This window comes from Aulonocara sp. 'chitande type north' Nkhata Bay, linkage group LG5, assembly GCF_057382095.1.
Source record: "Aulonocara sp. 'chitande type north' Nkhata Bay isolate Kocher_YH1m ecotype deep benthic linkage group LG5, A_spYH_male_GT1.1, whole genome shotgun sequence".
Classification (NCBI taxonomy): Eukaryota; Metazoa; Chordata; class Actinopteri; order Cichliformes; family Cichlidae; genus Aulonocara; species Aulonocara sp. 'chitande type north' Nkhata Bay.
Window position 1 is genome coordinate 16,671,832 of NC_141348.1, and position 17,003 is coordinate 16,688,834.

Below are 17,003 nucleotides of genomic sequence, written 5' to 3' on the forward strand. Positions count from 1 at the left end.
CAACTGCAGAAAAGCAGTGTGAAAAAGCCTCCATCAGACCTCTTAACCCTTGCTGTAGCCAAGTGCTCGCTCACAGCAGATCCTGTCAAACTGAATTTAGCATTTTGGCAGATATTTACCTGGTTGTTGCTTTGGCTTACTCATGTATAAATAAAGGTTTCCTGCTTTTCTAACTGAAAGTTTCTTGATTTCAATGTCAGCAGCAGCTGGGAAAATGAATGAGCAGCTCTGTAATCCTTTACAACTGCTGTTGCAGTTCTACATCCTGCTCGGGTAGACTGCCTATATGTTTGTAAATGAGGAAATTACTCAAACTATGAAGTGGATTGTCAACCTTCCTACAATATATAAAGGTCATATTGTTTTGATCTGCTAATACTGAAGGAATTTTTCCATCCGTAGTTCTTCCATCCTTCATCAAGACTCCCAGGGACAGCACCATCCGAACTGGCCACACCGCCAGGCTGGAGTGTGCTGCAGAGGGTCACCCGGCACCTCAGATCGCCTGGCAGAAGGACGGTGGCACGGATTTCCCCGCCGCCCGCGACCGCCGGATGCACGTCATGCCCGACGACGACGTCTTCTTCATCACGGACGTCAAGCCGGTGGACATGGGCGTGTACAGCTGCACTGCCAAAAACACAGCTGGCACCGTCTCTGCTAACGCCACCCTCACCGTACTGGGTAAGAGCTGGGTTTGGTCAGTCCGAAGCAGAATGAGAATCTTTATATTTTGCTTTCTCGCCAGCTGTGGCCTTGCTGCAGGTCAGGGGTCAGAGGTCACAGTTAGGGGTCAAAGGAGGGGATCGAGGGGGATCACAGAGGGGAGTTTGTTAGGCATTTACACCACACACACACACACACACACACACACACACACTCTCTGTGAGGGACAGTCATGGCTGCTTCACTGCAGGCCTCAGTGCTCCCAGTTTATTGGCTGTTTTACACTGTTAAACAGAACAGAGCTTCTCTCTTATAACCATCTCAGCACATAGATCATCATTGTCCTTTGTCTTTGAACTGAGCAAAACAACCCACTGTTGTATACAGATGGGATATATTTTTACTTATACATTTTTAATTGACCTTTTAAATTAATCTGTAACATACCCACAAACATTTAAAACACTGCTTTAGCATAACATTTGCATGTTGTCAAGTTTTAATCTACAAAGCACTACAAAATACTGAAACAAGATACCGTAGAACCACTCTGAATTTCTAATGTTTGAGTTTAAGTGACGGAGAAGGAGGGGTAGTGTGTAGTCAAGGGGCCCCTAACTGAAAGAAAGTGGTGGAGGAAGAAAAATGGGAGCCAAAGAAGAACTGCAGCGGTGGAGTGTGAGTGCGCATATGTAGGGGGAGGAGGTAGTTAAAAGGGATTTAGAGAAAATAAGAGGGAGGGCAGAAAGAGAAACAGGGAGAAGGAGGACGAAAATATTGATAGACGAGAACACAACTGAAGTGGGTTAAGTGAGATGTCTTAATCTGTGTACATCCCACTGTGAAGGGAAGTGCTCACTCTGAGAGGAGAGGCCACCCTTAACACGCACACCATCGCTCAGTCCAGTGTGCTTCATTCACTGAAATGTGAAGCTGGCAAGGAAACAGACAGGTCCTCTGAAGAGGATCCTGCCCCAGAGGAAATGTTTGTGCTCCAATCAAAAAGCTTAAGTTTCAGGAAACTTCGGACTTTATCAGCATTGTGTTTGAGTAATAAATATCAGTCTTAGAAGACGGATAGGCTTTCAGTGGCTGGACATGTCCGTTTGTGCTCAGGCTGTCCAGCTGAATCACCACAATCCGGTAGTCTGTCATCAATACAGTGAACAGAAAGGTGCTAAAGAAAACCGTAGAACCACCAAAACCGTAGTTCTAGAAATCCTTGGGCTCTTTTTATGAGGAAACTCATCACCCCACTTTTCCACAGAAACGCCCCACCTGGCTCAGGACCTGGAGGACCGCAGCATTACTGTCGGGGAGACGGTGGCGCTGCAGTGCAAAGCTCTCGGCAGCCCGCCCCCGCGCATCACCTGGCTGCACAACGACCAACCGCTGCGCCCCTCCGACAGACACCACTTCACGCCGGGAAACCAGCTGCTTGTCATCGGCTCCGCCTTGCTGAAGGACGCCGGGCGCTACACCTGCCTCATGTCCAACACTCTGGGCACAGAGCGCGCCCACAGCCAGCTGGTGGTGACTGAGCGCAGGAACGCTTGCGCCACGCCGACAGGCCCGAGCACCGTTACTATAGGGATCATCGTCATCGCTGTGGTTACGAGTATTGTGGTGACATCGCTGGTGTGGGTGTGTATCATCTATCAGACGAGGAAGAAGAGCGAGGAGTGCAGCGTGACCAACACAGGTGAGCTCAGAATGACTTCTTTTTGCTTTTTTAATTTGTAAGTTAAAAACACATTTAATCTAAAAATGAAGAAACCACTAAAACTTCATGCAGCCCACAGTTCTGGCTCTGATGTCTGCCTCTTTTCTCTCTCCCAGATGAGACGATCGTTCACCCAGATGTATCCAGCTACCTCTCCTCCCAGGGGACTCTGTCCGAGCGGCAGGACATGTGCATCCGTGTGGAGACCGGCGGTGGCCCTCAGCCCAACGGACACGTTGTAGACACCACAGGTACCGCTAAAGTTCGCTCTCTGCTTCCAAATGTTTGCGCTCTCCCCGGCAGTTTCTCCCACGTCCCCTGGTGGGTTACGTAATGATGAGACGAGCGCTGCTGTAAAGCTGTAAAGACCTGCTCAGTGTCAAAAATAATCACAGGAGACGCCCTCAGCACAATTTTGACATGCATTTGTTGACTTTCTGCCTCCAAATCATTTATTTGTTTCCCCGTGGCTGCCCGCAGGTTTCGACAGCACAGTGCTGTGCACAGATTGTATGGAGAATGGCAACAGCTACTCCAAAGATCCCAACTACCTGGCACACGGGTTTGGTCCTGCTGCAGGCATGGAGTACCAACAGCAGCTTATTCCACCACCCTACTCTTACTGTTACCCCGGGGAGCAGCACGACACTGGGTCACACACAACCCCACTCTGCAATGGGACCCCCAGCAGGATCCGAAAGAACTCTGAAGGATCAGTGTTTCCAAAAAACCATAATACAACACTGAACCAACACGATAGAAAAGGTACGGTGATTAGTGTAGTGAGTTTAACTGTACTTATCCAGCCTTATCCCATAAATCCACTACTCTTCTTAAAGCTCCACACTGCCCTGATGGAATAACAGTTTTATCAGGTGATGCCATGAGAAGCTATCAGCCATTCTGGAGTCTTCTTTCTGCAAGTGCCTTTGAATGTGATCTTTGATGGATTGTCTCCTACCAGCATCTGACACTGTATCATAGTTACATGCCCAGAGCCCCTCAGGATATGTATCTCCCTCCTGATGATGCACGCCCAGGCCTGTTCTGGGCTTCAGCTCCTTTAGTTATATAGCAGTGGTATTGGCCTTTGAATACCAATTCTCACCTCCACACAGCTCTACACACACATTCCACTGACTCGCTTTCTTCCAAAGCCGAGCACATATTTGTCTTTGTGCGTGCCACGTCACTGACCCCGCCTGTTCCTTCTCTGTTTCAGCAGTGAGCAAAGCGGGACAGACCAAGACATCGCAGGAAGACTCCTTCCACAAGCCGGTGAAGCTGGCCAGCGTGACGAGCCACGGACACATCGACACGGACTGCGAGCCTGAGCTCAGGCAGACTCTGCTGTCCAATGGACACGCCCTCAGAGCCTCTCAGAATGAGAGCGCCTCTCTAAGGAGAGCCAGTGACTAGCAGCCCCAAAAATGTGGACCGATATATACAATAATTTTTTTTCTTGCACTGGGAAATAACCTGCTACCTCATATCGAGGCAAACGGTCCCGAGCCTCCTGCATCTGAACTGACGGAGGAGGGGGGATGGGCATCCGGAGTTTGAAGGCGGAGCTTGTGTGGGGGGCGTCCCATCTGAGCGTATCAGCTGTACATAGTTAAAAACCTTCCTTTGGGAGGTGGCCGCTAAAAAAAATAAAAATAAAAATTTTAGCTGCAAAAAAGAGGAAAAAAAAAAGAAGAAAAAAATGTGACTTGCATTTGAAGCATGTAAATGTGGGGAATCTTGTACAATATGTATGTGCAGGGGGACTAAAAAGAGAAATATGCCTTTTGGACTTTTTTTTTGACTGTACATAAGAGTTTTCTTATATATTATATAACTTTTACAAAAAAGAGTGTTTAAATATATGTGCATGGCAAAGAAAGGAGTGATGGTATTTTTATTTTTCTTACAACAAGAAAAAAAAACAGCCTTTTTTCAGCTTTTACCAACATTCAGCTGCAGTGCCTTATTGCATGATCAAAGAAAACTCAAGTTGTAATAGCATATATCCAGAGACTGTTTCTGTGAGAGATCCTGGTACACTTTTTATCGCAAACAAAACACTTGATCGCACTTGAATGTTTTACCTTTTTTTTTTTTTTTTTTTTGCCAGCTATGGCCTTACGGAAACAGCTCGCACCACCGTTTTTGTATGAAGGAGGAGCTCGGATGCTGATTATTTAGGTACGTTAGATGTTGGTGCGAGTGGTGGGATATCAGTTAAAGCACTTTTTTCTTCACTTCACAAACATGCAGACTGTGTGTACACGATCCACCGGCAGGAATGCAGTAGCCTCCTCTCTGAGGAGACGTTCCGCATATCTCGACGCACTAAAGTCAACAGTACATACTGTACCCTTAAGGCTCTTCCACCTGTTTCACAACACTACACGTTTACTGCAAAGCCGCTCTCATCGGGTTGGGATGAATGCTTCACGTGTTTTAAAGAGGACTTATTATGCTTTTTGGTATTTCCTTTTCATATGCAGATGTACGTGGAAACTGTTACAGTGTTGGATGCTCGTATTAAACATAGCCAAAGTTTTCACATAACGAGGTCAGTGCATGTAGAAGTAATCCCTGTGAGCCCAAAGCTCAGGCTTCAGACTGCTCGGTTTTCACCCACCTGCTGTTCAGACACTCTGTTTGCCAGAGGATGATTTGAGGGGGCTGCACTTAGGCCCAGTGTACAAACCTAAATAATTGTTTTGAACTGTGAATCGTGCAAAGCTGCTCAAGTCAATGCCAATAATTTTTTACAAAATTAGATCGATCGATCTAGAGAGAGAGAGAGATCTGCAATAAGCATAATAGGTCCTCTTTAAGTTCGATTTTTTTTTTATTTGTCCCAGAAAGTGACTTCGGTACAATTCTGCAACCACATGTGGCTGCTAACAGCTAACAGCTGTTGCTTGGAAGCTGCAAAAGCCAGTAATAATCTCTCAGTGCAACTGCGTGACACCTGTCATGAGTTACGGCCCACATTCATAACCGAAGCTGCAATTTTTGGATGTTTAATTGGCCGGCTGCCCAGCTGTTTTTTTTCTCTTCTTTTTAATAATAAAATCTGAATGCTATGGAATTAGCAAAAGATGCATTGTGATGTTGTGTCATTCAGTTACTGCTGTAATATGGGTCGACATCCGGGGGGGAAGCTGGGGTACGGGGTGGTGCATTTGGGAGCAAAAGATGGCCAGTACTCCACCTGAATCACTGCAGTTCAGTAATAACGATTCATGCCTGAGGTGGATAAAGGTGCAGCTCACTCCTGTGAACAGTTAGGGAGGCTTGTGAAAAGTGCCGTAACCAAACTTTGGGGGGTGAACTGTCACAGTCCCTGAATGCTTTGGTACCATTCAACATGAATACACCAGTGGCCTTATCAAGGTAAGCTGGAGGACATGCTCCTCTGGTTACACCTGATAGCACTTACTGAGGTGATTTTTACCAGCAAGACCAATCAGAGAGTATGTTTTTTTTTTTTTTCCTCCTCTTCTTTGTTTTTTGGGCTTTGGGAAAGCAACCCCCGTGTAGTAGGTAAAAGGGACTCGAAGGAGCGAGGGTGCAGTTCATATCCTGAGTAATTTATTGATGCAGACTGTCTGAAACCGTTGTCCCAATGTCAAAGTTAAAACAGTGAAGTGTCTAACATGGCATTGAAGTGTCTAATAAAAATCCCATTTTGCTATTATTACAAGTGTTGGGCCTGTTTTCTTGCTCATATAAAAAAAAAAAGCACACACATAGGGAGGATGTTTCGACAATATCACAAACAGCTGAGTTAGCATTTAACGCTGCTCTCCTGTCACAGCGGTTATGGAGAAGCCATCAATTCAAATGGAGCATGCACAAAGACATGAAATCCACAGTCCTTGATCTTCAAAGTAGTCAAGTAGCCACGCACGCACGCACGCACACACACACACACACACACACACAGAGAGAAAGCTAATCTTCCAACCAGGAATGTCTTTTGGCTCCTTGGAGCTGCAAAGACAGCAGGCTTTTTTTTTTTCCTTCTGCGGGCTGTTAAAAATATTTGCTATTGAGTCGAGTCTGACTGAAGGTCAGGATGTGCATTCCAGATGGACGTTTGTCACCAGATGATTGACGTGCCCCTGGCCGCGGCCTCCACCAATCACACTCCGACCATTGTTGTGCTACAGCCTAGTGACAAGCAGCATGACAAACAGTCCCACCTGTGAGGACATTTGTCTTCTCGTGCAGTTTTACCTTCCAGACCGGCTGCTGACAGATGAGAGGAGCTAATTCACTGAAAACACACTGATACCTAACTGTTCTTCCATATGCCAGCTAAATAATCCTTCAATAAGATGTATTGGAGCATTTTTTATTAAATTGTCCTCTTCTTTTAAAAGCCTGAGGAGCAGGGAGGGGGTGCATGAATACTTGTAAAATTTAAAAAGGCCACACTGGAAATCACATCACGCAACAATTTAAATTAAACTCAGAGATTCTCTCATTCATTTCCAAACTTTTCTTATATCTCGTCCTTGTGGCCAGGTCGCGCAACACTTCTGTGGTCCAGGAGTTGGAAACCGCTGCTCCAATAAACAAGATCAAAGCCGGAGTAAAAATGTGCACGGCCTTACCTCTGCTTGATCCAGTCATGCAGATCGGTTCAGCTGTGGGACTGGACCGCTGATATCACACAACCTCAGCAAACAAAATCAAAACCATCTGCTTAAATGAAAGAGCAGAAAATGAAGCTTCTTTGTGAAATCTGGTGTGCTGATCCCTTCAGTGAGTGTATCAGAGCACAAGTGATTTACATAGCCAAAATCAGCATGTTTACCAGTTTCATGACTTCTAATCAGGTCGATCACTTACTCTAATTCTGTTTGACTTGAATGTTTGTACATTGTGGAGAATGCAGTTGCTCAGAGCGTCCCACAACATACAACTGCCATAAGAGGAAAAGCTAGCATGGCTTTCTATAACTGCCTATCAGCACCGCTAATGTGCAGCACTTGACATCAAAACATGGGGATGTTAAGCAAGTGCAAAATTTCAGAGAAGCAGCCATTTTTTATGCAAACTACCCCGTTTTCAGAAACTCAACAAGTCAACTGGTTTATAAGCAGGTTTCTAGCCCATGAAGCCCATTCCTTCTTTCTCTCTTTACAAAATAAGCAGATAACAGATCTGGAGTGTTTGGTTGCTGTTCAGTCGAACTTCATTTGAGTTCCAAAGAGACACTGATACTAGTGAAGGAGGTCAACAAAAGGTTAAAAAAAAAAAAAAAAGCCTTACACAAACCTATAAGAGAGACAGCAAAATGCTTAAGCAGTGGCCGAATCAAAAATCTGATCTATTCATAAATAAAAGATCTGAAGAGCCGGAGATGACAAAGTGCGTGATTTTGTTAATAAAAGGCTTCTACTGTTCTGGGATTCTACAAGAAAAAAAGGACAAAAAAAAAGGCTTTTGCATGTGGATGAGGTCAGCTTTGCTGCAGCAGGATTGTAACAATGGTGAGATAGTGCTGTGTCTCTCTGGTGGGTCTTTAAAGCAGGTGGCTTAGTCCAATAGAGAGGAGAAAACGCTAAAATGATCATTAAACTGTGCAGAGTTCCAGAGAGTCAAAGAAAGCCCCAAACCTCACTCGAAAGATACAAAGACCGTTTTTAATCACATAACTCATTCTCTCACAAACACGTGAAACATAAATGGTCCCAGTCACTGCTGACTACAATGACTGCGTTGTCCTAGGTGATACAGTGTTGCTTCATTTCAAAAAATTCTGTGGTGTTTTGAGTGCCTAATCAATAAGTATGAATGTGGCACTCTGGGTAATGCAGTCATCCCCGTGAGCGTCTCCTCTCTGCCTCATTTCAAAGGACTCAGCAGGATGCTGGATCCTCCATTTCCAGAGACGATTTCCCTGCTGTTCTGGTTCTCTCCATCAGGTCAGGACTCAGGACAGTCACAGGTCGTGCTGCTATAGCAGAGTGCGGCGGACCTTCTCATAGGCTCCGAGGAAGATGAAACCGCCCACGCTGATGAAGGTCATCCTCGGTATGCTGCCAGCAAACAGACTGGAGAAAGGGGAGAGAGCAACATGTGCTTCTTAAAAAAAAGATATCTTTGCAGCATTTGTCAAAATTGCGGTACAGTAATGCATTTGAGACGCTACAAGACTATCTACAGTGCTTCTGTGCAGGATGAATGGAGTCCTCAATATAAAGAGCAAAATGTCAGTCCACTAATGTTCGCTTACTGTCTAACAACGTAAGATTGCCTTGTTCGTGACACCCTGTTTGTGAGCTAGAGTATGTTTTTTAAAAAAGAGAACACTTGGTGTTTTGTGCAGCACACTTCATCCGTATTTCAAGGGCGTGGTTAGAGGAAGGACTAGATTTTCTTACACTCAGACGTGTGATCAACTCTCATAAAAGTGTGCTGCAGCTTAAATGACTGCCATGAAAAAGCGCTGTGAAAGGAGGGGCCCGGAGCGTCTCGTGTCCAGCTCTGCATGGTGTTTGGGTGCAGAGGGGTCGATGAGAGCGCCTCAAACATGAGGCCATGTTAGTGAGCCACTTTCACAAAGAGCAAAGGCTGGGGCCCGTGTTACAGCGACCGAGGCTCAACGAGGAGCTGCTAACATTGGTGGTGGTCAAAGGATGTGATGGGCCATAAGAGCCTCCCAAGATACCCCCCACCTCCTGCTACACACAGCTGTTTTTGGGATTAGGCTTCAAGCCTCCACCCAAGTCCTCTCTGGAGCTCTCACTCCCCCCACCTACCTCCTTCTCGCTCTCTCTACTCTCTCTCTATGTGACTGATGGCCAGATGACATCTGCACATGTCTCTCTGCTGTCCATCCATCCATTTCTCTGTCTCTCCGCTCAGCGACGTCCCCCTCAGCTGGCTCACTTGTTTGGGGATTTCTCCTCTGACTCCTATTCGTGCTGCGTCATGCACTTCTAAGACACGTGCTCACTCGGTCCTGTCAGTTCATCCGGCTTTTTGTGTCCGTCTCTCCATTTATTTTCCCCCCCCCCGCTTCACTCTGTCTGACTTTCTCGCAGTGCATTTGCCTACCAACACCTTCTGTCTGCCAATACGCCCCCACGCTCACAAGGTCTGGCCCAGTCCAAGCCAGATGAGAAGTATTGTGTGCTGGTGGATGTGTGCTTGTGCTCGCTTGTGTGTGTGTGTGTGTGTGTGTGTGTGTGTGTGTGTGTGTGTGTGTGTGTGTGTGTGTGTGTGTGTGTGTGCGCGCGCGCGCACGTGTTTGAAAAAAACAAAACTGTCGACGCATGCAACATGTCTGTCTCCATTCATCATCCGTGTGGGTGTGTTGGCACTTGTGTTCCTGTCCACTTTCATTTCTAGAGAAACTTTTGAAATATTGCAAAGTTTAATTTGGTTTTCATCAGCCTTAAAAATGCTTCTTGAATGCAAATACATCACACACACGCACAAATCAAAAGAGAAAGAAAATAATTCTGAAGAGCTGACAACTTCTGGGCAACCTGACCAGGCCGGTTTTGTGCTTAGGCATCACATTTTTAAGGTTTCAGGTTTTCATAGAGAAGAAATTAAAACAGGACTTCCAGCTAGCAACTGAGAGGTAAAGTATGCAGATTATTTTCCATATCACATTTCAGAACTTCACACCAGCTTCTGCTGCAGAGCCACCCAGTCCAAGATTTGCTATTACTCACTATTAGAGGAAAAAAAAAAGCTGTATTAATGACACAGCTACTGCGGCGCTCCGCTGTGCATTTACTATACTGATGTTAGCATTTAGCTCAAAGCTCTACTGTGCCTAACCATCGGCCCTGCATGTTCAAGTGGAACAGAAGATCTTCCTACAACAGTCTCTGTGTAAGCTCTGTCATCTTCCTTTCAGTGCCCTACATGAAGCTTCTATTTCTGGACACACACACATAGTTAAGTGCAGCTCTTTTGAGAAATTTGAGATCAGAGGCCATGACAGACTTCCTACTTATGATATTTTCACGTTGTCCGTTGTAAAGTTATACAAGTGTCCAAGCATGCCAGGGATCTTCCAAACATCCCAACCATTCACACGACTCCACCTTTAAGAATGCTCCAGGCCTAGGTCGCCCGGTCTCAACAGACGGCTTAGCTTTGCATGGCTGGCTTTGATAAGTGTGTGAAACCGAGAGGAAGTTGGAAGTGTGAGAGACCTTATACAAGTGTGTTTATCAAAGCATGAACCGAACTGCTGCAAATAAACACGGGACATTAGTCAGAGGCTGTTGCCCTGCCCTTCGACGTGCTCTTTCCATCTCGGCACGGCTATCTATCACCATCTGCTGAAACAAAAGTCGCAGGCTTGCACCGGGGGAGTGCTGTGCATTGCTTACACCCTGATATCAAATACAATCCAAAGCTAATCAAAACCCACTGACAGAAGTAACAGAGGGCAGGTGGAGCGCCTAACGACAACACAGATCCCTGTGTATTCCACTCAACCTTCTCCATCATGTGATGGTCCGATAGCCGCGCTGCGAGGAATGAACTAATTTTAAACTCAGCGCTCATGTTTTGTCTCAGCTCTCTGCTGCCGTTACATTTCCTGTCTGGGATCAGGCCCACCTGTGGACGTCAGAGCAGAGCCGGAGCTCAAATATTCCCCCTGGGACTCCTCGACATCACGGCCTGGCCATTCACAGAGAGCCGTCATCCCCCTATTGTCGGCCAATCGCCTCTCCCGAGGAACCGGGCTAAATATAGTTTCAAAGCTCGGCAGGACAGTATGGAGGAACCGCCGTGAGCTCACGCAAAATGTTTTGGTTGCGGTGAAGAAATATGCCGGTGCTGCTTAAGAAGAGAGCGAGGGAGAAATCTTCAAATGTATCTGAAAGCAAATTTCTGGCAGACAGAATGCGTTCCATGAAAAAAATAAAATAAAAATAGCCGTCCTCGGAAACTCTTTGAAAGGATAAATTTAAGAGGAAAGAGGACCGACTCTAACATGTTTGGGTCTTCAACAAATCTGAGGAAAATCAATCTTTTTTATGTCCTTCTAGCAGGGAGTGGGTGTAGAAAAGTGGACGATAGCTGCAGAGACAAAAACAGACTCGAGCACACTTTCCCTTAAAAAACACTAAATAATCAGTGTCTGGAAAACAAATTACTCATCTGTAGTCACCCTGTTTCCTCTGTGTTATCTTTATCTGTTATATAACTATAACTGCAGTGATGGTGGACATTTTTCATCTGAACAAATAGCACAAACCACTGAGCCTCTAACAAGCACTTTCCGTGTTGTGTGAGTCCAAAACTATAAAAAAAAGAAAGAAAAAGAATAAGTGACATTTTCTTTAATACTGTTCAGTTCTCGTGAGAACTAACAAGTTTGAGACGTGGCTGAGGAATTCTGGAAGACAGAGCGCTACATGTATTTGATAAATCCTTGGAAATAACTCCCTCTGTAGTCAACACCTGTGCTACAGGCTGAATTAACATGGCATTCTAGTAAACATGGTTTCTCCCCACTTGTTGCAGAAGGAAACAACAGTCTGTAAAATGCTATTTAATCACTTCTGTGTTTCCTCAGCGCAGCGCCTAAGAAAAGTTTGACTCCAAAAGAAGAAGACAGACACCTTTTCCCAGAAATCCTATCTAAAGCAAGAATGTTCTGGAGTCCTCGAGATATTTACGAGACAAAAACAGGGACAGGCTTAAATGATGGGCGGACAGCTGCTCATCATTGTGTCTTTGCAGCACAGCTTTACTGTTTCCTGCAACACAGCACGACTCCGTTCATGCTGTGTTGCAGGACCAATAACAGTAAAGTACAATTGCACTTTACCACAGGTTTCTGTGTGTGAGTTGAGAGCATGTTACTTATTTGCTTTTCTTCTATTCTGGTTTGCACAAGGAGCCAATCAGAGAGCCTCGAGGACATGTTGCCCATTAGTGTTTATTTTGACATGACTCATAGCCGTGTTTGGTTATCCTGCAGGTTAGTGGGGTAGGCCAGTGAGCTGCACTGCTCTCTCCTAACCCGGGCTCTCTGGGGCATGGCACACACATGGAAGCACTTTAGAGCTTCACTACACAGCAATTGGGCCTATTACCATAATTACAGCTTTAAAGCCCCAGCAATCTGTATCAGGCATGCACCAGTGCAACCACCGGGCCACCGGGCCAAAACAGACCCCCCCATTCCTCCCTTTGTACTTAAAAAAAAAACTTTTTAAACACTCTCCTTTGTTTCTGCATTTAATGTGTCTCTTAGCTACTCTCTTTGTTCTCATTCTTCACCTTCTCTGGTTACATCGCATCATGAAGGAGAAAAAAAAAGTGTTTGTCATTTTAAGCTCATGGTCCTTGTTCTCTGGGTGCAGCTGAGACACAGCTAAGCCCAGGATGATGATACAATGAGTAGAAGGAGAAGAAGAGGGAGACAAAAAAAAGATTTCCATGTGCTGCAGAGTTGGAGGCTGTAAACAGTTCTCCTGTGCTCCAGCAGGGACAGTGGGACTTGTAGTTAGGGTTTTTCCACGGGGGCCTGCCAACTATCAGCTCACTGAGATTTAATCAAGTCTCAGACGTGATCTTTATTAAAAATGATGCCCAGAGTGTTACCAATGTTTGAAAGAGGTTTTTAGGGAATCACCCTTGGCTCTGATTGGATTCCAGGACTGTGTCTGCTAAAAACAAACACAAAATTTGCCTGTGTGTGCGTGTGTTTGCGAGTCAGGGAGGGTGGAGAGCATTATCCTACTAGCGTTTGGCCCAGCCCCAAACCAAATCTGCTGCGAGCACTACGCCGGGGTGCATCCCGATTAAGCGATGGCAGCCTGTACACAAGCAGGCCTATTACTCACCGGGACTGAGGGTTTGTTTTAGTGCTGGCGGCCCTCTGTGGACCCCATTAGACCTGGCCTTTTGTCCAGTGCGCATCATAAACACATCAAAACACTTAAATAAACCCTTTCACTTGGCCCCTCGTAACACCTTAATCAATAAGGCGCTGCAGCAAGTCGTCAGGAAAAGCTTTTATACAGCTCATTTTTCAGCCGTGGCTGTAAATTCACGCTCCCTGGAGGAACCGCTCTATCAAACTTGATTACGCGAGGGATCGGGAGCCGGGTTAAATCAAATCATGTAAAATACGAGCTTTCTAAAGTGGCCTGGGATAAAATGGTTTGTGTAAAGAGGCTGTTTGGTTTTAAACAATCACAAGGGTCTTTGAATGTTTCACCAAAATCAAGATACACACACACACACACACACACACTCACCCTGCAATGCCCCTACTCCTCCACACATCGTAGAGCACCAGTGGGATGTTGCCGCTCGCTGTGGTTGAGCCGGCCTGCAGAGAGGGAGAGAGAGGGAGAGTGAGTGAGTGAGACAGAAAGAGGGACCTGGAGAGCACAAATAGAGGTGCGATGACTGATAAATTGTCTCCCGTGCTTCCTGCTCCTCAGACAGACACCCTGTTTAGTCTTTCTTAGCCCAGCTTCCTCCAGCCTCCCCTTCCCCCCTCTTTCTGCTAATGGACAGCTGTGTCAGCGCAGGTGTCACCTCCAGCACCCGCTCAGAAACACACCCAACCAGCTGCCCACCCAAAAAAAACACACTCAACAAGTTCTCCTTGTCTCCCTCTCCTCCTGCCAGTCCGGTCGTTTTATTTATACTAAACGGATTAGCTGGCCAGAGAGTTTTGAATCCATCAGCGTGGAGCGTCACGGGTATGAGAGCGGCACGATAAGGCCACATTGGGTTAAGTGATGGTGGGTGGCTTCAGTTTAAAAGGAAGGAAGATAAAAATGGAAGAGGCAGTTGTGAGATTCGAATAAGCAGGAGGGAGCTGAGCACAGGCTTGAGGAGTTTGTGTGTTGGTGTGCGCACAGCGATCTATGCTGCAGCTTGTTGAACATGTAGGAAACAGTCTGCAGCATCCGCTGTAAATCTAGAGTAGGATTCATGCTTCTTTTCTTCACGGAAATGGGAAAAACACCCCTATTTCTTGTGTTTCTGTTGGAGACAGGTGGTTGAGAAATGAATCCACCCCCGCCCCCTCCTCTTCTGGCCTGACAAGTTTTCTTTTCCTTTACTGCTGTGGAATGGTGGAACGAGGGAATGGAGGAACAGGGTGTCCAAAACACACACACACACACACACACACACACACACACACACACACACACACACACACACACACACACACACACACACACACAGTCCCTGTCTAACTTATGCTGACATACAAAAATATCTTTATGCATCTCAGTTTATGAGTTTCTTCTCCCGATTCGTGTTTTTTTGTTGTCCAAATATAAGATTTAAAAGTGCTTCTTGATGTGTTTTTCTGGGTTTTCTGGCATCCACTATGCTTCCTGTGAAAAGTCTGAACAGTAACGGCTGCTCTATAAAGTGTTGCACTGGCTCCTGTCTTTGCCACAGTTGGTTTCAGTGGATATTAGTAAACATGACACTGATGGCAGCACTGTGATGAACAGGCAGAAATCTCCGACTCTAAGAAGACCAGTGTTGTGCGGTAGCAGCATAGGAGGTATGAGGCAGCTCTGTGGTACAACAGGCACGCTGCCACTGCTGCAGGCAGTCCTGTCCTGGAGGGGCTTTGCTCCTCCAGCTGTGCCCTGGATGTCGGCCTGCCTGGGTCTCGGTTGCGCTAGGCTGCATACTGTACAACGCCAGTCTTTCATTCTGTGTCCTGTGGGAAGAAAACTGATGTGACAAGTTCCAACACCCAGTTTCCCCCCATAGCCCGGATCTAAAGCGTCCACAGTCAACACGAGCCCTGCTCTGTCTGTCTTTCTTCAACGCTCCTGCCTGGACTTGTCACCCACAAGGAGCCAACCGAGCGACACCAAACCTGAGCCCCTAAAAATGAGAGTTTAAGATCACTTGAAAATGTATGTTGCATAGTTGGATCTTAACAAGGTTCCAAGTAGAGCTTCAACATGCAACAAGAAAAAATGGGAGTGAGACAAAACATTTTTTGAAAACAACGCTTAAACTGGAACAGGTTGTTTTACAGCTGATCAAAAGTTTAGGACCAAACCCGCCCTTAGTCATGAGGGATGCTCTCTATAACATCTGGACATAGCCAGCGGCCGTTTGACGCCCCTGCACCTCCTGAAGCTCTGTTGTTCCACTGAAGGAAAAAACACCCCAGACCGTTATGGCGCCCCCTCCGCTGTGGCACATAGAAAACATCTGGTTACATTTTTCTCATCAGAGAATAAAACTTTCTTCCAACTTTTATTGTCCCATGTTTGGTGCTCGCTTGCAAAGTCCAAAAGTCAGCTCTGTGGCATTCAAGGAGATTTGTTTTTGAAGCCCTTCAGTTTCAGATGCCGTCTGATGGTTATGGGGCCTTAATTTGGCTCGAGGATCGTCCGGTGTCTTGATTGACAGCCAATTGGATCCTCTGGCTCAGTGCTGGTGAAATTTTTTTGGGTCTTCCACTTGACTTCTTCGTTCCATAACCCCCAGGATCATTTAAGAAATTCCAAATAACTGTCTTACTGTGTCCCACCTCAGCAGTGACGGCGCGCTGCGAGAGACCTTGCTTATGCAGTTCAACCCAACCACGTTCAAAAAGGGAACGTTTTTTTGCCTTTGCCATCAGAACGTCATGACAGTGTGACTACCTGACAGAAAATGACAATGAATCCACATTTTTGCACAGATTTGGCCTTTTAAATGCATGTGGTCCTAAACCTGTGATCAGCTGTAAAACAGCCTGTTTCAGTTTAAGTGTTGTTTTCAATAAACTGCATGTTAAAAAAAAAAAAAAGTTGTATCTCACTCCCATTTCTTCTTGTTGCATGTTGAAGCTCTACTTGGAAGCCACCATGCAAAATATAGCTTTTTGCAGTTTTTCAAGTGGTCTTGATCTTTTGATCGGGACAGTATAAATTCTGATGTCACAGGAAATAATTTATAATTTTCACAAAAAATAGTTTACAATTTCATTTTCAGCACCACTTTAAGAACTATCGGGACCACTGGTTGCTAATTTGGCTGACAGGAAATACATCACAGCCATTAAATATGATGTTTTTCTGGGGGGGTTTTCAGTAATTTAAAAAAAAAAAAAATGCCAAAGATTTGTTGTTTCCAGGTTGGTGAATATAAACTCAATATCACAGCTTTAAACTGTTAATCATAAATAGACATTTATTGGCATTATTATCACTTTCTCCTAACTCCTAAACATAATGATTTGAGGTTACTGGAGAAAAAAAATCTGCAGCTTAGCTTAGCGATTGATGTTCATGAAAATTGAAAATCCAGTATCTCAAATTATTAGAATTTTTCATTTAAAGTTTGACTAAATTACAATTCAACAGTATTTATACTCAAAGGTAGTTCAGTGCACGCCGCCACGATTGGAAAGCCTGCTGACCTAACCGTTGTCCAGATGATGATGATGATCACTGACACCCTCCATGTGTAGGATGTTAGTAGAGTGCTGTGCTGAAGAATAAAAAGCAAGTGGACTGGAAGGGGAAAGTGTGGCAGGAACAAGCACAAGCTTCAACAACCACTGCTGCTCAGCGGCCCAAAGTCTTATTTTCAGATCAAAGCACATTTTTACTTTACTGAAAAACAAAGGTCCTGGAGTCTG

The 17,003-nt window shown here is 45.5% G+C and overlaps 2 protein-coding genes across 3 annotated transcripts in view; one reads left to right on the forward strand and one right to left on the reverse strand.

The window, feature by feature from the left end:
• Positions 1-6,083, forward strand: part of lrig1 (leucine-rich repeats and immunoglobulin-like domains 1) — a 35,708-nt gene extending 29,625 nt beyond the window's left edge. Inside the window, exons 14-18 of one of the 2 annotated variants that reach the window (XM_086291669.1) lie at positions 403-684; positions 1,934-2,368; positions 2,506-2,640; positions 2,870-3,154; positions 3,612-6,083. In XM_086291669.1, the coding sequence (XP_086147795.1) occupies positions 403-684; positions 1,934-2,368; positions 2,506-2,640; positions 2,870-3,154; positions 3,612-3,808 (1,334 nt within the window). In that variant the 3' untranslated portion in view covers positions 3,809-6,083. The remainder of the gene's footprint in view (positions 1-402; positions 685-1,933; positions 2,369-2,505; positions 2,641-2,869; positions 3,155-3,611) is intronic. The other variant, XM_086291670.1, reaches the window with a different exon arrangement.
• Positions 6,084-8,021: 1,938 nt separating this feature from the next.
• The window catches only part of slc25a26 (solute carrier family 25 member 26), a 58,018-nt gene continuing 49,036 nt past the window's right edge, over positions 8,022-17,003 (reverse strand). Inside the window, exons 9-10 of the mRNA XM_086291671.1 lie at positions 13,642-13,715; positions 8,022-8,451 (exon numbers count right to left, since the gene is read on the reverse strand). Of these exons, the coding sequence (XP_086147797.1) occupies positions 8,355-8,451; positions 13,642-13,715 (171 nt within the window). The 3' untranslated portion in view covers positions 8,022-8,354. The remainder of the gene's footprint in view (positions 8,452-13,641; positions 13,716-17,003) is intronic.